At 56.1% G+C, this 22,454-nt stretch overlaps 3 protein-coding genes across 4 annotated transcripts; all 3 read left to right on the plus strand.

Annotated features, from left to right (window-relative positions):
* Positions 1-841: 841 nt before the first annotated feature.
* Icam1 (intercellular adhesion molecule 1) lies at positions 842-11,484 on the plus strand. 2 transcript variants are annotated; one of them, XM_047531137.1, is made up of 7 exons: positions 842-1,504; positions 3,474-3,734; positions 8,392-8,697; positions 9,058-9,345; positions 9,428-9,682; positions 9,846-10,088; positions 10,179-11,484. In XM_047531137.1, exons 1-7 carry the CDS (start codon positions 1,264-1,266, stop codon positions 10,355-10,357), a joined length of 1,773 nt encoding a protein of 590 aa, XP_047387093.1. In that variant the 5' UTR covers positions 842-1,263; the 3' UTR covers positions 10,358-11,484. The 2 variants fall into 2 exon arrangements, with proteins under 2 accessions (XP_047387093.1, XP_047387092.1); XM_047531136.1 differs by having other exon boundaries at positions 858-1,504; positions 10,176-11,484.
* A 139-nt stretch (positions 11,485-11,623) lies between these two features.
* Positions 11,624-13,012, plus strand: Icam4 (intercellular adhesion molecule 4 (Landsteiner-Wiener blood group)). The gene is made up of 3 exons (XM_047531138.1): positions 11,624-12,268; positions 12,389-12,694; positions 12,786-13,012. The coding sequence occupies exons 1-3, from the start codon at positions 11,875-11,877 to the stop codon at positions 12,902-12,904; spliced, it is 819 nt and encodes a 272-aa protein (XP_047387094.1). The 5' UTR covers positions 11,624-11,874; the 3' UTR covers positions 12,905-13,012.
* A 1,483-nt stretch (positions 13,013-14,495) lies between these two features.
* Icam5 (intercellular adhesion molecule 5) lies at positions 14,496-20,737 on the plus strand. Its single transcript, XM_047531135.1, has 11 exons — positions 14,496-14,580; positions 15,478-15,747; positions 15,925-16,245; positions 16,456-16,743; positions 16,962-17,216; positions 17,340-17,588; positions 18,068-18,310; positions 18,408-18,686; positions 18,773-19,012; positions 19,402-19,665; positions 20,307-20,737. The coding sequence occupies exons 1-11, from the start codon at positions 14,499-14,501 to the stop codon at positions 20,573-20,575; spliced, it is 2,760 nt and encodes a 919-aa protein (XP_047387091.1). The 5' UTR covers positions 14,496-14,498; the 3' UTR covers positions 20,576-20,737.
* The last annotated feature ends 1,717 nt before the right edge of the window (positions 20,738-22,454 follow it).

Consider the following 22,454-nt stretch of genomic DNA (forward strand, 5'->3'; position numbering starts at 1 on the left):
CTCCTCCGCCTGGAACCAAACCAGCCAGCGAGGCGAGCCCAGGACAAATCCGCCCGAGAAGAGGCGCGGGCTTTTCCCAGGCTGTGGCACAGGGCTGTCCCTGATCTCACTCTGGGACTTTGCCCCGGTCGTTCCGGGGCGGGGATCCAGCACCCTTAGCACCTCCACCCCCGAGCCAAAAGATCCCCGTGGAAATTCCTTAGGACAGTCCGAGCTAGGAGAGGGACGCGTTTTCGGACGGCGCGTTATTCCCAGCCGGGGTCCCCGGGAGGAAGGGCCCGCGCATCCCCCGGACCTCTCCCTTCCCCTTCTGGTTCACGACCTCCCTGGCCCCTCCAAGGTCTCCATGGCGACTCCACAAGCGTCCCACAACAGGAAGCTTTAGGCGGCGTGGCTCGGTGTTCTGAGACCCGAGGTCCCCAGCCTGGACGTGTGGATGCCGAGACGTGGGGTCACACGTGCAGGCCTAGGTCGCGCACGCATCCGCCCGCGGTTACTGCAGGCGCCGCGGAGTCAAGTTTCGGGACCCCGCTCCCTCCTCGAAGCCTCAGTTTCCCTGCGGAAGGCGAGGGTTCCGTCCAGCTCTGAGCTGCGGCCTCAGCCTCCCCGGCAGAGCCTGGGACCACAGTGGAGGGTCTCCATGCGTCAGGACCACGCGGCTTCCTTCCTTTTTCTGGGAGCTGTGAAGACGCCCCCGCGGCCGAGGTCGAAAGGGGAAGAGAAGCCGCGCGGGTGGGGACGGGGTGGGGGAGGGAGCCCACGGCGGGGAGCGCCGCACGTCCTCGCTCCCGGGCTTGCGGGCGCCGGGAGGTGTCTGGGCCTGCTCAGGTCGCTCTCTGGAAACCTCGGTGGCAGCTGGGCGGGGACATGCCCTTGCGGGAGGGGCGCCTCTGAACGGAGGGCTCCGGGAAAAGATCCCTGGGCTCCCACGCCCGCGAGGGGCTTGTCCCCTCGGTTAGAGAGGCCTGCGTGAGCTGGGGAGGCAAGACTTGAGTTCGGATCCCTTCGCCACTTGGAGCCTCGGATTACCTCTCTGTGAAATGGACACGTTATCCAGGGCAGCTGGTAGTATTCGATCACTGTGTAAATGGTGAATCGAGGTTAGTCCGGCCCGGGGATGAGACCCCTGGTGGCCGGGAGCAGCCCCCTGCTTTCACCGCCCCGCCCCGCCGCCCTTGTGGCTTGAGTTTGGAAATTCCGACTCTGCAGCGGCCAGCGAGGCAGGACCACCCCGCTCGGGCCAGGCACCCTCTCAGTCCGGAAATGCCGGAGCCCTCGTTCCGGAGGGGAAGCCGCGAGGTTTCCGGGAAAGCAGCACCGCCCCTCGGCCCCCCGTGGCCAGCTGTTATAAAGGACCCGTGCGCTCTCCGCGCTCCAGTCCGCGGCGAGCACCTCTGCGCCTTGGTGCTGTTACCTGCGTTCCTGCATAGTCGTGCTATGGCTTCCGCCGGCGCCCTGCCCGCGCTGCCCCTACTCCTGGCCCTGCTCGGGGCTCTGCGCCCAGGTGAGTCGGAGGTGCGGGTGGCCGTCAAGCTCCCCGTACAGGAGCTGAGCCCCGGGCGCTGTGGGAGGACGCGCCCCCGGTTGGCGAGGGATCAGTCCGTGCCTACTTAGGCAGCTGTTTATGGGAAGATGGATCTAGAGCCTCCCACTGAAAATCACCGGCCGCAGGTTGCAATCCAGACTGAATTACCTCGATGGCTGGCCTCAGGCTATAGATTGTACCCTTTTGAACTTCAGTGTCTCGGCTGTATAATGGGGCCACCATCTATAGTGGCCACCTCACAGGCTTTGTGTGGTGGCACAGCACTGCCCCTGACCCCAGGACACGGTCAGATGGTGTGGGGGTTTGGCCCCCGCTCCGAGTACTCTTCGGGACCCGTCTCCTCCCACAGACATTCTGTTCCTCATCTTCTGCCCCTGGGGAAGTCCAGGCTGCTTCTGCTCAGGGGAATTCCAGGGTCGACTTTCTCGGGGACCAAAGACTGCTAATCTGGTCGCCCCAGCCCTCCACTGCTCCGCCCTCCTTCCATCCAGCCCAGATAGAAGCCAGGAGAGGGGAGATGACTGAGCTGGAAATCAGGATGAGTCAAGATTAGAACCCTTGATTAAGCTGTAACTAGGTGTCCATCTTCTTCTCTCCTTCTTTCCAAAACTGGCCACCAACGCCGACTGCCTGCCCTCCCCCTTTCCCTCTGAGAAATGGGAATAATTCCAGAATCACCCTTGGAGAATTTCCAGTCTCTGTTGTGTGTTATGCTTCCACCCAGCTAGAGGGAATCTGAGGCCTGGATCTTGCAGGGCGAGGCAGGGGTGCTCAGATTCATTATCATTATTATCTTTGGAGACGGGGTCTGGGTATGTTGCGGGGCTGATCTCCACTTCCTATAAACTCAATCCATCCTCCCTGAGTAGCTGTGACTACAGGTAGTGGCCATCCAGCCTCCCTTCTTTTTAATTAAAAAAAATTTTTTTTTGGTACTGGGGATTGAACCCAGGTCTGCTTTACCCCTGAGCTACATCCCCAACCCTTTTTCTTTTCTATTTTGAGACAAGGTCTCACTAAATCTCTTAGGGCCTTGTTAAATTGCTGAGGCTGGCCTCAAACCTTTGATCCTCCAGCCTCCTGGTCCTGGGATTACAGGTTTCCTCCACTGCATTTTTTTTTTTTTTCCCCAAGACTTTCAGACACAGAGCCTGCGGGCTAATATAACCCGGTCCTTCTTATCTGCACTTCCTTGCAACCACTTGTCAACTTGCTCTGTGCTGTTACTCACTTACCTTATATGTGGGGAAATTGAGGCCCAGAGTATGTCTGAAGGAGCAAGGAGCCAGCCTGATTCCTGGCCCCCTTCCTCTGACCTCTTAGAAGGAAGGAGGGTACTGGTATTACAATCTTTCTCTCCTTCCATGGCTCCTCGTTGTCCTCAAAATAAAGAACCCCATATATATTTATGTATATACATGTTTATATATATATAATATATATATATATATTTTTTTTTTTTGCATTTTCTACCACTGAACTATACCTCCAGCCCTAAAGAACTCTTCTTTAGTGTGTTCTGCCCTGCTCACATGATCTTGATTTCATTTCCCCTATTCCCCCTTCTCCTTGCTCCCTGGGCTCTGACCACTCTGTCTCAGGGCCTTTGCACTTCCTGTTCCTTTTGCCTGGAAGCTCCTTCCTTTTTCTCTGGATGGCCAGCCCTTTCTCATCATTCAGGTCTTTGCCCAGTTCTGTCACCAGGCACCATTGGTTCTATCACTTTGTTTTGTTTTTGCCAAATCTCTTATTAACAGCCCCTTTTAATTATCTTGTTTGCTCATGAATATTTCTGTCTCCCACAATGAAGGCAGGAGTGGGGGTTGTCTAGTTCAGGGCGTGTGCCCAGCTTCCAGCCCAGGCTGGGCACATAGTAGTGTTGATGCATGTGATTGGTTACGCCTCTCTCCTCACCCTTTGGTTCCAGGGCCCGGAGATGCCCAAACGGCCGTATTCCCCACAGAAGCCATTCTGCCCCGAGGAGACTCTGTGCTGCTGAATTGTAGTTCATCTTGTAATGAGACTGCCACATTGGGCCTGGAGACCCCACTGACCAAAATAGAGAGGGACATTGGGCACAACTGGAAAATGTTTGAACTGAGTGACGTGCAAGAAGACAGCAGGCCGCTATGTTTCTCAAACTGTGGCGAAAAGCAGACATCAGCTTCGATTTCCATCACCGTGTTCTGTGAGTGGTGGCAGGGGGGCAGGACTGTGGAGCTCTGCGGAGGGTGGGGGTAGAGCCTCGGAGCAGCTCACCGAAGGCCACTGTCATCTAGGAGCCCTTTGAATTTCTTTGGTTACATTTAGAGTTTCAACAGGAATTGAGACCATTTGAAAATGCCATCTCTCCACTCTTTCTGTGTGTGGTACTGGGGATGGAACCCAGGGCCCCGAGCATGCAAAGCGCATACTCTACCCCTGAGCTGCACCCCCAGATTTTTATACTCTTTAAACACAGGAGGAGGCTCTGGATCTGATGCTTTAAAAAAGGATGCATGGGCTGGGGGCGGAACTCAGTGGTAGAGCACTTGCCTAGTGTGTGTGAGGCCCTGGGTTTCAACCCCAGAATTGAAAAATAATTTTTTTTCCTTCCTTCCTTCCTTCCTTTCTTCCTTCCTTCCTTCCTTCCTTCCTTCCTTCCTCCCTCCCTCCCTCCCTCCCTCCCTCCCTTTCTCTCTCTCTCTCTCTCTCTCTCTCTCTCTCTCTCTCTTTCTTTTCTTTCTTTCTTTCTACCAGTGATTGAACAGGGGTGCTTAACCACTGAGCCACATCCCCAGCCCTTTTTTATCTTTTATTAGAGACAGGGTCTCACTGAGTTGCTTAGGGCTTTGCTAAGTTGCTGAGGCTGGCTTTGAACTCATAATCCTCCTGACTCAGCCTCCCTAGTCGCTGAAATTATAGGTGTGTGGCACCAACCCTGGCTAATTTTTTTTTTTCCTTAACCCTAAAAACAGAAGCAAATTAAAACTAGCCCTGAGAGACATTTTTCACTTATTGAGGTGACAATCAAAAGAATTGACAACAGCTGTGCTGGTAAGGCTGTGGCGCGTCTAACTAAACCGTGTGACAGGTTATTAGGCACTGATTCTCAAATGATATGCGCTTGTGTTCTGTGACACAGAAATCCCTGTCCTGGGAATTGGTCTTAAAGGGGCCCCTCCCACGAGGGAATTGGTGGGACCTTGGAGTTATTATTTTTTCCTTCCTGTGGTGCTGGAGATCGAATCCAGGACCTGACACATGCTGATAAGCGCTGTACCACTGAGCTGCTCTGAGGGCACAAGTTCACAAATCACTGAAATACAGAGGGCCAGGGAGAAAAAAAATGGTTTGTCACACCAGGGAATAGCATGTAACCGTGTACAACAATGAGGAAGCTCCTCTGTGCCAGAGGGAGTTTGCTCCAAGGTGTGCTGTGAAGTCGAAAAGGAAGTAATGCTGGCACGAGTGGCAGGCCACCTCCTGAGGCAGGGAGCCAGAGCGGGCAGATGGGGAGGATGCGCACACAAAGGCGCCCTGGAAGGGAACATAAGAAATAATAAGCTGGGCACAGTCACCTCAGCAACTGAGCCCAAGGCAGGATGAGCAAAAGTTTGAGACCAGCTTGGGCAACTTAGTGAGACCCCATCTCAAAAAAAAAAAAAAAAAAAAAAAGGAAGGAAGGAAGAAAAGAGAAAAAGAAATGATAAGGACAGTATTCGTTGGCTGTGAGTAGAAAAATTGCTGAGAGCCTCTTTGAAAAGGACAGGCCAAGGATTTTCTCATAATGTCCTTTCTGTTTTGAGGACTTTTGGTTTGTGAGAATGAGTTACCACGGCAAAAAAATAAGTATAATTCAAATCATAACAAAAGAAAACAAAAAGGAGAAAAAGCAAAGAGAGCTGGCCAAGTGACTTTGGAATTAGACTGCCTGGGGTCCCAGCATGTCTCCAGGAACTGGGTGAAGGTTCTGGGTTGACTTTTCCATCACGTGAGCACCTGCCTTGGGGACAGTGCACTGAGGCTTCACGGTACCTCCACAAAGAACACCTTTGGCCAATTAGCCACTTGGCTTCTGATTTGGAGGATGTTTGAGCAGATGCTGGTCTGCCAGGTGAGGAAAGTCCCCAAACATTCCTGGCGGCCTCTGAAAACCCCTGGGAAACCTCTCTAAAGGGCTTTCCGAATCTCTGCCTGACCGTTGAGAAGCCAGCACACTGCAGGCTGGGGCCCGGGCTTGGCTGCATTTCTCCACCGAGACTTTGGATCTCCCTTTGCTTTGATTTCCATCTCTGGGAAATGGAGCAGATGACTGGCCCGTGGTCACCAGGGCATATGAGGTGGGCGGTCGCCTAGGGAGACTGGCTGGGTTCTGCCTCACTCTTGGTATAAATGTGAGGAAGCAGCCTTTGGATGACTGAGCCATGTCAAAAAAGTTAGAAGTATAATTCCTAGAGGAGGTGACCACTAGGACTTTGATGGATGTGTAGGAGTTCATAAAAATGGGCCTTCTGGGACTGGGATAGAGTGTGTCCTTGGCACGGGCAAGCCCCTGAGTTCAGTCCCCAGCACAGAGGGAACAGCTGGGAGCAGAGGTTTGGAGAGAGGAAACATCCTGGGAGGGAGCAGGAACAACTGGACATCGTTGGGGTGGGGCAACTGGAAAGGAGGAGCCATGTGGCTTTCTCTTCCTTGGGGTGACAGGGGGCCATGGAGGGTTTGTGCGTAGGTTGTGGATCTAGATAGCAGGACTTACAGGAAACCAGAATGTGGCTGGCTCTGGGCCTTGTCCTGTCGGGGCCGCACATGTTATTGGCCATGGTGGCATCCAAGAAGGGAGGGACAGACAAATATTTGAAGGATGAAGTCCAGGATTTGGTAAGGGAGTGAGGATCAGGATCAAGGAGAAGTAAGGACAAATCAGCCACCCTTCCCCAAGTTCCTGTCCTTTAAGGGAACTGGGCTCAGGCACTACTGAGTCCCATTGAGAGGCTGAGGTTGGATGGGGCAATTTCCAATGTAGGTCACTAAGAGTTAAGAGCTGGACCTCTGAGGTTTTGTGTGACCTTTTGTTTTTTTGTAACAGCTTTATTGAGATATAACTTACATACCACAAAATTCACCCCTTTGAGGGCTGGGGTGTAGCTCAGTGGTAGCACACTTGCCTAGCATTCAGAGGCCTTGGGTTCCATCTCTAGTACTGCAAAGAAAAAAAAAAAAAAACACAATTGGATGAATGTTTTAGTGTATTTATAGAATTGTGCAACCATTGCCACTATCTACTTTTAGAACATTTTCATCACCCTAAAAAGAAACCTCCTGCCCATTTTTAATCACTCAGTCTCTTAAATGGATTAATAATACTCCACTTCTAATGGTCCCATTTGACAGTTCAGGAAACTGAGGCTCAGAGGGGCAAAGTCACTTGACCACAGCCCACAGCAGAGAAGCAATACAAGGGGGCATCCAACACAGGCCAGCCTGGCTCCCCACACATTAGGGTCATTGCAGGTGACATTTTGGGGCCTCCTGAGAAGAGATTAGGGAATGGAAGCCCCTGGGGACCAGGGGTCTTAGTGCTAAGCCACTGCTCATCACGCCTCTACAATACATGTCCTGGTAATCGGGGCTTGGAATTCTGTTCCTTGGGACAGAATGGAGACTGGCCTGCCAAGTCCTGTGTGTTATATGTATATTCAAGGGAGTGTTCCGTTTCATTTTTCTACTTTGCCATTTTTAACATGTTTATTTCCCTTAAAATCTGGCCCCGGGCTGGGGAGATAGCTCAGTCAGTAGAGTGCTTGACTTGCAAGCACAAGGCCCTGGGTTTGATCCCCAGCACCGCAAAAAAAAAAAAAAAAAAATCTGGGCCCTGGAGCTGGGGATAGAGCTCAGTGAGGCTCAGAGTTTCACCAGCACTGATTTTAAAAAAAGAAGAAGAAAGAAAACATTTACATATTAGGCTCCTGAAAGGCCTCACATCAGTTTGGCTGGCTCTACCTCATTCTTTGGACAAATATTGAGCACCTACTGTGTGCCAGGAAGAACAAGAGAATAAAGCAGACAAAAATCTCTGCCCTTGGGCTAGGGGTGCTGCTCAGAGGTGGAGCATTCCAGGCTCTTGGAATGCCCCAGAGCCTGGGTTCCATCTCCAGCACGCTACACACATGCACACACGCACCCGCACACACACAAAATCCCTTCCTTCTTTGGGGAAAAAGAGAAATAGGGAAACAAAGTAACTGAAGAGAGTAGATTATTTTATCTGTTTAGAAGGTGGTGCTGTGCTGCTGAGCGTGGCGGTGCACTCCTGTAACCCCTGCGATTCAGGAGGCTGAGGCAGGAGGATTCTAAGTTCAAGACCAGCCTCGGCAACTTGGTGAGACCCTGTCTCAAAATAAAAAATAAAAAGGGCTGGGGGTGTAGCTCAGGGGTTCAATCCCCAACATGGGAAAAAGAAAAGAAGGTGAGGTGCACCGTGGAGAAAAGTAAGGCTGAGAAGAGGTTTTGTTCTGTGGTCTGGGATGGAAGCGGCCGGGCAGGAGCCACACCCCGGGCTCACAGCAGCCTTCCTTAAAGTCCGACTAGGGGAGGGGCAGCTTGAATGTGTCCTCGAATTTGACCAGGTTCCTGGTGGCAGACTTTGCAATTCTTTTCCACTTTTCAGACACTGCTGCACTGAAGAAAGAATGTTCTGGCCCCTTTGCAAACACTTGGGCCTTCTCAAGAGCTTTCCCTGAAGCTCTCGGCATTCCTGTCTGCTTACCTTGCCTCCTCTTTTGGGAAGCCAGGGAAGTGGCGAGGTTCCCAGGGCAGGTGCTGGCTGGCCAGCCTCATGGGAAATTCCCCCACTGTCCCCACAGGGTTCCCGGAGCGTGTGGAGCTGACCCCCCTGCCCCCTTGGCAGCCAGTGGGCGAGGACCTCACCCTGCAATGCCTTGCGTGGGGCGGGGCGCCCCGGGCCCAGCTCACCCTGGTGCTACTCCGTGGGGAGGAGGAACTGAGCCGGCAACCAGCGGTAGGGGAGCCAGCGGAGGTCACCGCTACAGTGCTGGCGGGCAGAGGTGACTATGGTGCCAATTTCACGTGCAGAGCGGAACTGGACCTGCGGCCCCGAGGGCTGGAACTGTTCCAGAACACCTCGGCCCCCCAGCAGCTCCGAACTTTCGGTGAGGTGTTGGGCAAGGTGGGCTCAGAGGGAAAAGGTGTTCCTGCATGGGTGCCAAGTTCCTGGGAAGGAGTGGCTGACTGTGCTGGTACTGAGAAGGTGGTGGCCTAGGTTATGGAAGCTTCTGGAAAGGACATGTGTTTACCCACAGGAGCGGGGTGCTCCAGGATAGGCTGCCTGTGGCTGCAGGATCTTTCTGTAAGACCGTGACAAGACTAAAGGGTGCAAGCGTCTTAAAATAGGGGCGACTCAGTCCATGAGTGTCCAGGAAAAGAATGTTCCAGCCGGGAGAGTGAAGATGCCCCAGAAAAGGACTCTGGGATGTCCATGATCTCTGCTAACGCTCACCCTTTCTCCTCAGACCTGCCGACCACCTCCCCACAGCTCACCAGCCCCAGGATCCTAGAGGTGGGCACAGTGCAGCGTGTGGTCTGCTCCATGGATGGGCTGTTTCCGGCCTTGGAGGCCCAGGTCCACCTGGCGCTGGGAGACCAGAGGCTGAACACCACAGTCACGTACAACAAGGACTCCCTCTCAGCCACAGCTTTGGTGGAGGGGACTGCAGAGCAGGAGGGTGACCAGCCGCTGGTGTGTGCAGTCCTGCTGGGGAACCAGAGCCGGCAGTCACGGAGGACCTTGACAGTCTACAGTAAGAAGGGCAGGGCCGGGCTTTCAAGGGGCCGGGGCCACGGCAGGGGCTACGCTCGCTCACCTTTGTGTTTCGCCCTCAGGTTTCCCAGCTCCCAACCTGACCCTGACTGAGCAGGAGGTTTCAGAAGGGACCCAGGTCTTAGTGGTGTGTGAAGCCTATGCTGGCAACGTGGTGAGGCTGAGCGGCGTCCCACCTGGGCTCCGAGCCCCAAGGGCCCAGTCCCTGCTGAATGCCACAGCTGAGGACAATGGGCTCCAGTTGTCCTGCTCTGCTGCCCTGACAGTGGCTGGGCAGGTGCTGTACAAGAACCAGACCCAGGAGCTCCATGTCCTGTGTGAGTGGGGATCCGGGACAATGACCCCTGCCCTTGTGGCCCAACCCTAAGGCCCCAAGAGCTCTTGCCCTCCAGGTCCTGTCCAAACCCCTGGGTATCCCCCTTCTAGTCCTAGATGTGAGGGGTGTCCTTGTTCCCGTTGCTTATCCTGCCGTTTCTCTAGACGGGCCCCGACTGGATAAGAAGGACTGCCTGGGAAACTGGACGTGGCCAGAAGGGACCCAGCAGGAGCTGGAATGCCGGGCGTGGGGGAACCCAGTACCCCAGCTGACCTGTCGTCGGGAAACTGATGGGGCTCTTCTGCCCATCGGGCCCCTGAGGCCTGTCAAGGAGCATGAGGGCACCTACGTCTGTTGGGCAGTGAGCTCTCGTGGGAAGGTCACCCGGAAGGTGTTCTTGAAAGTCTGTGAGTTGCCAGTGTGCAGGGCTGGGTGGGGGTGGGGAGAAGTGAGCTCAGCCTAATGCTCACCAGTCTGTCACTCTGTCCTCCCAGTAGGCTCGCGGAATTCTACAAACATGATCGTCATCATTCTGGTGATGGTGGTAGCCATCCTGAGCACTGTGGTCACAGCCACTTACCTCTATAACCGCCAGCGGAAGATCAAGATATACAAGCTACAGAAGGCGCAGGAGGAGGCGTCCATGAAGCTGAACACGCAGGCCACACCCCCCTGAGCCCACCGCAGGACAGGGCCTCCTCCAGCCCGCACAAGGGCATGGTGTTGCACTAAAGAGACTGGTGGATACGAGCCATTTAGCTACATCCACCTCCTCAGGGTGACAGGATAGGACAGAGGCCTGAGGATGCAAACAGCATTTGGTGTCATGGCATCTGCACACTTAGGATCTTCAGGCCTCACACCTGGCCTAGTCACAGGTCTGAGCCAAAAGGAGAGGGCAAGACTTGGACACGAGGGATGTGGAAATCTGACCTGGACAGCAGGGGAGTGACAGACATTTACCTTGTGGATCCACAGGGGGGACACACTGAGGTTCACTCCCTTCTGCCTGTGCAGAGGCCACACAGCCCTAAGGAAGAAATAAACCCAAAGACCCAGGTAGCAGTGAAACGCAAATGCCCATACATCCTCTGATGGATGCCAGCTCTGGCACTGCTGTCTACTTACTGTCCCCAACTCTTGATGATGATGTATTTATTAATTTGGTATATTACCAGCTATTTATTGAGCACCTTTTATGTAGGCTAGACTGCTGAATGAGGTGAACATAGTTCTCACTCTCTTGGGATTCTCAGTCTATTTACATTCAGAGTCCCCGGGTAGAGTTGTACTGGCTGTGCACTGCACCAGAGGGCCTGGTAGAAAGATAAAGGGGGGCTAGAATTTCAAACTCCATTTGCCAAGCTGCTTTCTCCCACAAGGCGGGTGCTTTTTCTCTCAGGCACTAAGGCATTATATGGACTAGCAATGGTTACGGGCTCACGGAGACCTAACTTCCCCTTCTCGGCATTGCATTGTTAATCACCTCCCCTCCCACATGTTTCTCAGCCTTTGTTCTCAGTGACACTCAGTGACCGTATGTAAACATGGCTGCCCACTCCTGTGCAGCTAAACTACGGAGTCCCATGAAATTCTACCCAACCCTGTGCCCCGCTTTGTTCCACCTGTTTCCATCTCAGTGGGGCCATGGAGGAATAGGAGACTTTGCAGCTCCAAATCCCTTCAGTGTTCAGGAGCCTGCAGGTGGTGAGGGGGGTGGTTCTGCAAGGCTTTGAACCCCCTGCCAGCTCAGGAAGTCTTTCCTTTGTGCCAATAAAGCTTTTTCTTTTTCGTCGGCCTCAACCTCGTGTGAGTGGAGTAAACCGTGTCACATATACTGGAAGGAACCCTTTCTAAGCCCAGCCACAGTCTTAACCTCCCACCTCCTCCCCGAAGAGAAGGTTGCCCGTTGGCTCAACCCTGAGGCTTTGGTTTAAATCCGGGGTCTTTTTAAAATTATCTTTCGGGACTCTGGACCCGTTCAGCAACTTGCAATGACGACTGGTTGACGATGGGGTCTGGAATGTAATTCCTGGGCCAAAAGGGGCGGGTATCTTCCGCAGGGCTCCTGGGTCCTCTGGGGATCTCGGGCCCCTTTCGGGCGGGTCTAAGGAGGCGGGGCTACGAATCGCCTATCTCCAGAGCCAGTGGTGGCTACCTGGCGCTGGGGCCCTCAAGTGCGGGCTTTTTGCCATGGGGTCTCTGCTCCTCCTGTCGCTGCTGCTTTTGCTGGTGACCATGTATCCAGGAGATGGAGGTGCGCTGGACCACCAGGCTGAGCATGTGCAAAACACCAGCAGCAGCCCTCCCGCCCCCTCGGGGACGTCAGCGCCATTCTGGGTACGCATTAGTCCGGAGTTGGTGGCGGTACCGCCGGGGGGCTCGGTGTGGCTTAACTGCAGCAACAGCTGCCCCCTGCCGGAAAGTTCCCGCCTCCGCACCCAGCTGCGTCGGGGCAAGACGCTCAGTGGGCCAGGTTGGGTGTCTTACCAGCTACTGGATGTGAAGGCTTGGAGTTCCAACGTACGCTGCTCCGTCACGTGCGCAGGGAAAACGCGCGAGGCCACTGCCAGGGTCACCGCCTACAGTAAGGGACAGGGGTACAGGCCCGCCTGGGGTGAGGGGAGGAAGGTGAAGGACGGGGTAGTTGAAAGTCGCGCTAGGGGGCGCCCGCGGACCTTACGGTCGGGCTTCCCTCTTGGTTTAGAACGGCCTGGCAGCGTTATCCTGGAGCCTCCGATCTTAGTTGGCCACAAGTACCTTCTGCGCTGCCACGTGACACACGTGTTCCCAGTGGGCTTCTTGGTGGTGAGTCTGAGACGCAGCGGCCGGATCATCTATTTCGAAAGCCTGGAACGCTTCAGAGATTTGTATCTGGCCAATGTGACGCTGACCCATGTTTTGCGCGCTGGGCCCCGCGACCTATGGCAGCCGGTGACCTGCCACGCGCGCCTCAATCTCGATGGCTTGGTGGTACGCAGCAGCTCAGCACCCGTTTTACTAACAGCCTTCGGTGAGGCACCCTGTAATCCTGGGGACTTGAGGGAGGGAGGTTATGACTCCAAGAGGGTGCTCCGTTCCTAATTCTCACCTCCTACTCCCAGTTTGGAACCCCGCATCCAAAGCCTTGGCCTCCATCTCCATTGCAGCCCTCCTGGGGATTCTTCTTGCCATGGGGGCTGCCTACCTGCGCAAGTACCTAGCGATGCAGTCCCAGGCTTAGAAAGGTATTCTCTGCCGGCTGAGCCCGAGGAAAAAGAAGTCTGGAACAATTTAGAGAACCAAACTCGGATCAATAAAGCCTTCCTCGGTCACTCTCTGTCCCACGGCCTAACTGTCCTTGGAGGAAACAGTCTCATTTATTAGCCCTGCTTTCTCAAAATTTCTGGTCTTGCTCAGGCACCTGAGGTTTCTCCCTCAAGGCCCACTTGGGGTTCCAGAGTCCCAGTACCTCTGCATTCCCTACCGGCATAGTAAAAACATCTGCTAGCATTATCAGTGAGGTGCACATGGGCTAAATGGGGCCCTGGGTTGGGGGAGGGCTGGTTCACTGTATAGCTTTTCCTCATTGGCTCCGCCGCTACCACGCAGCAGCTCCGTTTGGATGTTAAGTTTCCTTTCCCACCCCCATTTCCACTTTAGACTGTCTGCTTTCCAGGAGGCCAACCTTGGAGGGGTACTCTTTGCCACAGCCCACCATTAACGCTGAGGAACAGAAAATAAATGGGCGGGGTCACATGGGGTCACGTATTGAGGGAAAGGGATACCCAGAGAAGTATCTATGTAGTGACAGCAAGGAAGAGGTAATCAGATGGTCCACGTAGGTTTTCACAGGCTGGTGTCCTAGCAACGTCCTGGTAGTCACTGGGCTAGGTGGGCATATGGGAGGTGTCAAAGCTTGGGACCCAGATGCAGGGTCAAAAGCGTCACACTTGATTTCTAGGTCTCACGAGGATGCAGAATTTACGCCTGCTTACGGTACCTAGCAGAGCGGACACGGTCCAGGGCCCCGCCCAGGGGAAAGCGCATTCAAAGGCGCTCCTTAGGAAGATCGCGCTCACCCAGGCGGATAGACACATGCCCGCTGCACGCTGGGTAAATACAGACCCCGAGCCGAGTCGATTCTAATTTAGACGCCCGCGAACGCTGCGCGCACGCACACGTGTCCCCGACTCGCTGGCACTTTCGTCCCCGCCCCCTCCGTCGCGTGCCGGAGCCGAGCGGGAGGGCTAGAGGTGGCTGTAATCCTCAGCTCCTCGGGATCAAAAGAAGGTTCAGTGAAAGAAGGCATCCTCACACCGTCCTCTAGACCTGTCCTTTTCCCATACGGTGTTGCTCAGACCTCTCCTAACCTCCAAATCAATCCCCGCCCTAAGGGGCGCTGGTGGGAGGAGCTAAACACGGGGGCGGAGCTCGGAGCCCAGCTTGTTATCATAGCATCTAAACCAGGGTGGGTGGAGGTTTGGGCAGGGCAACCCAATATCCCCCCACCTCCGCGTCGCGACCGAGGATGACGCGGGAGAGCGTGGTCGTCCCCAGAAGGCTCCAGGAGATTGGGCCGACCTCCACGTAGACCCGGGGGTCGCTCACTCCTGCGGGCTCGCCTTCGCCAAGGCCGGGAGCCCAGTGCACGCTCGCCTCCCGCCCCCCGCCGCCTCTGCCGCCGCCCCCTCCTTGGAAACCAAGTTACCAACGTTTAAACCAATCCCCGAGCGCAACTCTGCCTCCCCCACACTCCACCCGCCGCGCCGCGCCGTCCTCTAGCCCGGCTCGTCACTCGCGCTCCCCTCGCCTCCTGCGCTTCCCCCGCGGCGGCGATGCCAGGGCCTTCGCCAGGGCTGCGCCGAGCGCTACTCGGCCTCTGGGCTGCCCTGGGCCTGGGGATCCTTGGCCTCTCAGGTAAGAGCCCGCCGCTGCTCGGGGTGGACAGGGCTGGGGCGGAGTTGCCAGACCCGAGAAGCGGCCTTACGCCCCTCCCAGCTCCGCCCTCTCCTCGCTCCCACGCTTCTGCTCCCTACCTTGAGCCCCTATCTCCCTCCCCCCACCACACACAGAGCCCCAGCCTCGTGATTCCTGGCTTTCCTACTCCCTTCCAGATGTAGGGTGTTCTTTTGCACCCAACCCCGTGCCCTGGAGACCCTGTGGCTCTCCTGTCCCTTTCCCGAGTACCTCCCCGATCTCTGTTGTGCACCATGGTCCACGGACTGGCGTCTTTCCCACTCATGATCCGCAAAGACCCCATCTCCTCAACTCTCATGACTCAGAGGCGCTGTTCCCGCTCCATTCGGCGCCCTGGCAACCGGGTCGGTTCCCGGGGTTCCTTCCATGCGTCCAGCCCCGCGTCCTCTTTCCATATTCTTTGCCCAGGATTGGGGTCCTCCCTTATCCTTGCCTCAGGCTCACCTCTGCTTTGCCCTCACTCCAACCTCAGTCTCCTGGCGATCTGCCAGGACCTTGAGAACTGGTTCATTCCCCATCCCCCATCTGGAGTTTTCTCCTCCAGCCTTGCTGTGTGCATCCGAGCCCCCCCCCCATCTTTCCTCTCCCATATTTTCCCACCACTTCATTGGCGCCTTGGAGACCAGGGCTCTCTGTTGCCATGTCCCAAAGACACCCTTGAGGTTTGGACTCTGGGAGCACACAACCAAACCGGAGCCTTGGGCAGGACGCGGGATTCCTGGGTTCTTTCCTGACTGCAGCCTCTGCTCGTCCCTCGGGGACTCCTGACTTGGTGTAGGGGCACTGAGGTCTCAGGGAGTTGGCTTCTCAGGCTGAGCCCGCGTTTCCCCGGGGCAGCGGTCGCGCAGGAGCCCTTCTGGGCGGACCTGCAACCCCGCGTTGCGCTTGTGGAGCGCGGGGGCTCCCTGTGGCTGAACTGCAGCACCAACTGCCCTCGACCGGAGCGCGGTGGGCTGGAGACCTCGCTGCGTCGAAACGGGACCCAGAGGGGTTTGCGCTGGCTGGCGCGGCAGCTGGTGGACATCCGCGAGCCAGAGACCCAGCCCGTCTGCTTCTTCCGCTGCGCGCGGCGCACACTACAGGCGCGTGGGCTCATTCGCACTTTCCGTGAGTTCTGTGTGGCCACGCTCATACTCCACTACTTTCCCTCCGTTCCAAGGCCCCGCCCCAAGGTTCCAGGGTACTCCCCTTTAGGCTCCTCCCTCGCGATCCCCACGCCTTCCCTTCTGGGTCTGGTCTCCTTAGTCCCCAGCGTTTCCAACAGCAACTGTTCCCACCTTTCAGAGCGGCCGGATCGCGTAGAGCTGGTCCCGCTGCCTCCCTGGCAGCCCGTGGGCGAGAACTTCACCCTGAGCTGTAGGGTCCCGGGCGCCGGACCCCGCGGGAGCCTCACACTGACCCTGCTGCGGGGGGCTCAGGAACTGATCCGCCGAAACTTTGCGGGCGAGCCACCCCGAGCGCGGGGCGCGGTGCTCACCGCCACGGTACTGGCGCGGAGAGAGGACCATGGAGCTAATTTCTCATGTCGCGCGGAGCTGGACCTGCGACCGCACGGCCTAGGACTGTTTGAAAACAGCTCAGCCCCCAGAGAGCTCCGAACCTTCGGTGAGTGGGGGTGAAGATCCCAAGTTGGGGAGGGCCGGCGTTTAAATTTAGAGGCGTATGTATCTGAATGCTATTCCTTACTTCAGTGCTCACCCGCTGAGTTATTTTCATCTATGCCTTGAGATTGATAATATAAAATAGTGAACGTAAAATGCTTAGTACGTATCGACAACTCAGTACATAAATTCAAGCCCTATTCTTCGACCCTAGCCTTGTCTCCAGACTCCCCGCGCCTCGTTGCTCCCCGGCTTCTAGAGGTGGGCTCAGAAAAGCCGGTAAGCTGCTCCTTGGACGGACTATTTCCAGCCACAGAGGCCGGGGTTTACCTCGCATTGGGAGATCAGAGACTGAATCCTTATGTCACACTCGAAGGGGACGCCCTCATGGCCACTGCTACAGTCACTGCAAGCGCAGAGCAGGAGGGTGCAAGGCAGCTGGTCTGCATCGTGACCTTGGGGGGCGAAAGCCGAGAGGCCCAGGAGAACCTAACGATCTACAGTAAGGAGCTGTGAACCGAACTTCGACCTAGGGGTGGGGCCAGGGCAACGCAAAGGCGGGGCGAAGAGGGGGCGGGATCTCAGTCCCGGAATAGGCGTGGCCCGATGATTTTGAAGGTTCCTGCAGATAGGGGTTGGGTAGTTGGCTGCCACTGCGGAACCGCTCAGGGCGGTAGGGGAGGCGGGGTCAGCGGACTCCAGGCAATGCTTGATCCCCAGGCTTCCCAGCGCCCCTCCTGAACCTGAGCGACCCCAACGCCCCTGAGGGGAAGATGGTGATAGTAACCTGCACAGCCGGGGCTCGAGCCCTGGTCACACTGGAGGGAATTCCAGCTGCTGTTCCGGGGCAGCCCGCCCAACTCCAGCTAAACGTCACTGAGAATGATGACAGGCGTGGCTTCTTCTGCGACGCCACCCTCGAGGTGGACGGGGAGACCTTGAGCAAGAACGAGAGCGCTGAGCTTCGCGTCCTATGTGAGTTAATTGCCCCGCACCTTGAGACCTCCAAGCACCTGCTCACTCTGATCATGTAATGGAAGCGGGCTCATTCCTCGCAAGCCACTTTTCGCCTCCTGTATCCCACGACCCTGCCCGCAGATGGTCCTCGACTGGACGACGCTGATTGTCCCAGGAGCTGGACGTGGCCAGAGGGCCCAGAGCAGACTTTGCGCTGTGAGGCCCGCGGAAACCCAGCGCCGTCGGTGCATTGCGCGAGGCCCGACAGCGGGGCCGTGCTGGCGCTTGGCCTACTGGGTCCGGTCACTCGCGCACTCGCGGGCACTTACCGCTGCACAGCGGCCAATGCGCAGGGCGAGGCGGTCAAGGACGTGACACTGACAGTAGAGTGTGAGTAGGGGTACCCAGGGCGCATCTCTTTTTGTTTCTCAGGGCCTAAGAGGGGCTGACCTACAGGGAAGTATAAGAATAGGGTTTGAAGTGTGTCTCTGGACAGGATTTTGGAAAAGGGAAGAGGCTGGTGAGGAAGAGGGATCAGGGACCAATCTTGGAAAAGTATGGAGGGGAAGGAGTAAGCGTATGCAGGGGCATGGTGCGTGGGTGTAGTCTGGCAAAAATGGACGGTCGAGGAGGCAAAATGTTTAGGCTGAAGACCTGAAATGGCCTGTGGGTTCACTGTGGGAATTAGAAAAAGGCGCCCACTCAGGGCTCAGGAAGCCTCAAAGATTGATTAGCTACACTCCATTTGGCTAGCAGTCCCCGCAGGGCACAGCCTGCCCAGCCCAGCCTGGCACTGGGACCCAAAAAGGGTCACTAGGGACATCACATGGGTCCCAAAACCTCAAACCCAATAACACGCCTCCTTTCAGATGCACCGGCGCTAGACAGTGTCGGCTGCCCAGAACAACTTACTTGGCTGGAGGGCACAGAGGCCTCCCTGAGCTGTGTGGCGCATGGGGTCCCTCCGCCCAACGTGAGCTGTGTGCGCTCTGGGGAGGCCAAAGTTGTCGAAGGGCTGCTGCTTGTGGCTCGGGAGCATGCGGGCACTTACCGCTGCGAAGCCACCAATGCTCGAGGTTCTGCAGCTAAAAATGTGGCCGTCACAGTGGAATGTGAGTAGGGGTGGCTCAGGGCAAGATGGGGTCTGTTGGCACAACCTGGGCTTGGCTTCCTGTCCCCTGTGTGAATCCCTGCTTCCCTGCGTCCCAGATGGCCCCAGTTTTGACGAGCTGAGCTGCCCCAGCAACTGGACGTGGGTGCAAGGATCTGGACGACTGTTTACCTGTGAGGTCGATGGGAAGCCAGAGCCAAGCGTGGAGTGCGTGGGCTCTGAAGGTGCCAGTGAGGGGGCGGTGCTGCCATTGGCCAGCTCAAACCCTAATCCTAGAGACCCCAGTATCGCTAGTGACCTGACACCCGGTATCTACATCTGCAACGCCACCAACCGGCACGGCTCCACGGTCAAAACAGTTGTCGTGAGCGCGGAGTGTGAGCGGGGCCCAGGTGGGCTGGAAGTAAGGGGTGGTCTCAGGGTCCCCGCCCCTCCCTGACGCCCCCTACTGGATGCTTTGCAGCGTCACCACAGATGGATGAGTCCACCTGCCCAAGTCACCAGACATGGCTGGAAGGGGCTAAACCTGTAGCGCTGGCCTGCACCGCCCGAGGTCAGCCCTTCCCACAAGTGCACTGCTCCAGAGAGGGTGCGCCCCAGCCTGAGAGGCAGCGCGTGTCCCGAGAGGACGCGGGTACCTATCTCTGTGTGGCCACCAATGCGCACGGCACAGATTCCCGGACCATCACTGTGGGTGTAGAATGTGAGTGCAGGCATTACCTGATGGAAGGGACTCTGTCCCGGGAACAGGAACTTGCAGTTGTGACAGAGCCCACGGGAGTTCAGCGGCACCTCTCCCAGTCCCATTGTTGAGAAAAGGGAGTCCTGGCCTAAACCTGGGGGTAATGAAAATTCTAGAGAACAGGAGCCAGCCTCCCTTAAATCCTGAATGTACCGTGGCGAGGCTCCACCTCCTCCCATTCAATTAGAAGGGCGCAAAATTTGTCATAAAATACTGGTTATGGAAGGAGGGTGCTCTGACGCGGAGCAGCATTTTCTTCTCACCGGATCAATTTTGGTGGGCCAGAGTAGGGCACCTGAGCAACCGTTGGTCAGGCGCTAAGTTGATCTTCACCCCTTTGACCACTGCAGACCGTCCGGTGGTGGCGGAGCTGGCCGCCTCACCCTCAAGTGTGCGGCCGGGCGGGAACTTCACATTGACCTGCCGCGCGGAGGCCTGGCCTCCAGCCCAGATCAGTTGGCGCGCACCCCCGGGAGCCCTCAACATCGGCCTGTCGAGCAACAATAGCACGCTAAGCGTGGCGGGCGCTATGGGCAGTCACGGCGGGGAGTACGAGTGCGCAGCCACCAACGCGCATGGGCGCCATGCAAGGCGCATCACGGTGCGCGTGGCTGGTAAGTGGCAGCTGGGGGTGAAGCAAGGGATCTGCTGGAGGACGTGACCTGGGCCTTGGGGCGCCAGACTGGATCAGTTTCTGCCTCTCAGTCCCAAAAGAGGAGACCAAGGTGGGCCAAAGTAGAAGTCAGTGGCACCTGATGAAGGGGGCTGTTGATGGAAGATTAGGAGTGGGAGGTGGAGGTAGAGGGGAAGTTCAGCTCCAGGGGAGGGACATTTCAGGGCTGTGACTGCCTTGGGAGGCTGTGATTATCTTGGAGTGGGTTCTGGGGCAGACTGGGGTAGACTTGGTACCTCCCCCGTCTAGGGGATGGGTTGTCTTGGGAGGAGAAAGCCTGGGCTGGCCTCACTGGCCTTCCTCCTTTTGGGAATGGAGAGAATTGACTCATCACAATGGTTTTGGGGGTCAAGGGCTTATATTCCCATGAGCTGAAGGGGATGTAAATTTGGTCTGCGGTCCCACTGGCCCTGGGTCCTTACTGTGCTCCCACTTCTCGCAAGACCAGACTGAGTTCCTTGAGGCTCCCATGTGTCAGATGCATGAGGTTGACCTCATGTTCATGCCAGGGGACAGTGACTGGGGGTCGGGGGAGCCTGGAGCTTGCCCACCCTCGGTGAGAATCTCCACCCCCACTCCCAGGTCCATGGCTTTGGATCGCCGTGGGCGGCGCGGCCGGGGGCGCGGCGCTGCTGGCCGCTGGGGCCGGCCTGGCCTTCTACGTGCAGTCCACCGCCTGCAAGAAGGGCGAATATAACGTCCAGGAGGCGGAGAGCTCAGGAGAGGCTGTGTGCCTCAACGGCGCCGGCGGGGGCGCGGGCGGGAGCGCGGAAGGTGGACCTGAAGCGGGGGCCGCTGCAGAGTCGCCGGCTGGGGGCGAGGTCTTCGCCATCCAGCTGACTTCCGCGTGACCTGCTCCCCTCTCCCCGCGGGCCGGGGGCCGCCCCTGAGACGCACACGGGGGCATATTTATTGTTCTATTTATTTATTTATTCATTTATTTATTTATTCAACTCCAGGGGCATCACCCCCATTTTCTACCCATCTCCCCCAATAAAGTTTTTATAAAGGACTCTCGGTCTCTACTTCTGTTGATGTAATGTGAGACAATGTGGTCGAATCCCGACTGCGATGGTTATTCTTTAAAAGAACTTTTTTTTTTTTTTTTTTTTTTTTTGAGAGCCTACTATGTGCCAGGCGTCAGTGAGCAGCGTGATCTGGAGCTTGTCCTCGTGGTACCCTGTTTCCTGCAATCACAGGACCCTTGGGCAGGGGTGGGGACCGGCTCCTTCCTCCTCCTCCCTGTTGCTTATCTCTTCCGCCCAGCGCCCGACCTCCGATCTGCCCCTGACCCAGCTAGATCCTGAAGGTGGGAGATGAGGTGCTTCCCCCAGGTCTGATTACTGGCAGAGCGAAGTCGCCTTGCCAGATGGGCTGAACCCCAGTCCCGAGTGGTGGGATGGGTGGGAGGAGGGCAGTGCTGCAGTTGTGGGTGTCAGCCTCAGGATACCCCTCCTGTTAAAGGGCCACTGCTGCCCCCACCTCAAAGCTTCCTCCAGCCAGCGTCCACCCACACTGCCTTGGTTTACCCCGACTTGCCTTTTCACTTGGCCCATCGTGATTCAAAGCTAACACGGGGTGTCAGCTGCAACCCCCACGGTAGATCACTATCCCCCCAGTGACATAAGGAGAGAACAGCTGGGCCTCCCCTTCTCTCCCTCCTCCCTCAAAAGCAGGAACACAGAGCCTTGGAGAAGGAAGTCTGCCTGGGCAGCTCCAAACTTCCGTGGCTGCCCCCAAGCAAACATTTAATGAGCAAAGATGAGAACAGGAAACAGGGCAAGAGAGGGCAAACTGGTTCTCAGTGTTAGATGCCAGGTACAGAAAGCAACAAAGCACAAGCAAGTTACCAGTCCCTGCTGGCCCCTCTCCTCTTTAATCATCCCTTCCACTCCCACTGGCCTCCTCCAGGTTCCTGGAAGCTCACAAAATCTTGCCTGCCCTTGCTGTTTTGTTTTGTTGACAGTAAGGATTTAACCCTGGGGTGCGCTACCACTGAACTACATCCCTAGCCCTTTTTATTTCATTTTGAGATAGGGTCGCACTAAATTGAGGCTGGCCTCAGCCTAACTCCAGAGTACCTGGCATTACAGGTGTGCACGATGACACTGAGTCCTTGCCGTTCCTTCTGATTGGGGAGTCCTCACCTCCAAGTCCCTTAGCTAGTTCCCTGTCTTAAAGTCTCTATGCCAGCATCAACCCCTGGGTGGGGGGCTTCCCTGAACACCAGGGATAAGGCAGCCTCTCAATTCTTTATCTTACCCTTTTTATTCTGTAGCACTGATCAGTACTTAAGATTTTAGACATTTTATTGAAATTGTATTTAAGACATGGGGTCTCCCTGTGTTGTCCAGACTGGATTCAACTCATGGGCTCAAGTGATTCTCCTCCCTCAACCTCCCAAGTAGCTGGGCCTACAGGTGTAACCACAGCACCCAGCTAAGTGAATATTGCTTTACTCTCTAGAACATTGGTGCCAGCAGATCATTTATCTTTTTATTTTTTGCAGTAGTAGGGATTGAACCCAGGGACACTACCACTGAGCTACACTCCCAGGCATTTTTATTTTGAGACAGGCTCTCGCTAAGTTCTGGAGGCTAACCTTGAACTTGTCATTCTCTGGCCTCAGCCTCCCGAGTCACTGGGATTATAGGGATGCACCACAGTACTGTACTTTGCTCTTTCTATTCACTCTGAGTATCCCCACCAGGGACTGGCACACAGTAGTTG

The sequence above is a fragment of the Sciurus carolinensis genome, chromosome 17 (genome assembly GCF_902686445.1).
Source record: "Sciurus carolinensis chromosome 17, mSciCar1.2, whole genome shotgun sequence".
Lineage (NCBI taxonomy): Eukaryota > Metazoa > Chordata > Mammalia > Rodentia > Sciuridae > Sciurus > Sciurus carolinensis.

Coding starts and splice junctions, on each gene's coding strand:
- Icam1 (XM_047531136.1), top strand. CDS start 1,264: ATGCCGGAGCCCTCGTTCCGGAGGGGAAGCCGCGAGGTTTCCGGGAAA. Junction 9,346..9,427: donor GAGGACCTTGACAGTCTACA/GTAAGAAGGGCA, acceptor TTTCGCCCTCAG/GTTTCCCAGCTCCCAACCTG. Junction 10,089..10,175: donor GAAGGTGTTCTTGAAAGTCT/GTGAGTTGCCAG, acceptor CTGTCCTCCCAG/TAGGCTCGCGGAATTCTACA.
- Icam4 (XM_047531138.1), top strand. CDS start 11,875: ATGGGGTCTCTGCTCCTCCTGTCGCTGCTGCTTTTGCTGGTGACCATG. Junction 12,269..12,388: donor TGCCAGGGTCACCGCCTACA/GTAAGGGACAGG, acceptor CTCTTGGTTTAG/AACGGCCTGGCAGCGTTATC. Junction 12,695..12,785: donor CGTTTTACTAACAGCCTTCG/GTGAGGCACCCT, acceptor TCCTACTCCCAG/TTTGGAACCCCGCATCCAAA.
- Icam5 (XM_047531135.1), top strand. CDS start 14,499: ATGCCAGGGCCTTCGCCAGGGCTGCGCCGAGCGCTACTCGGCCTCTGG. Junction 16,744..16,961: donor GGAGAACCTAACGATCTACA/GTAAGGAGCTGT, acceptor CTTGATCCCCAG/GCTTCCCAGCGCCCCTCCTG. Junction 19,013..19,401: donor CATCACTGTGGGTGTAGAAT/GTGAGTGCAGGC, acceptor TGACCACTGCAG/ACCGTCCGGTGGTGGCGGAG.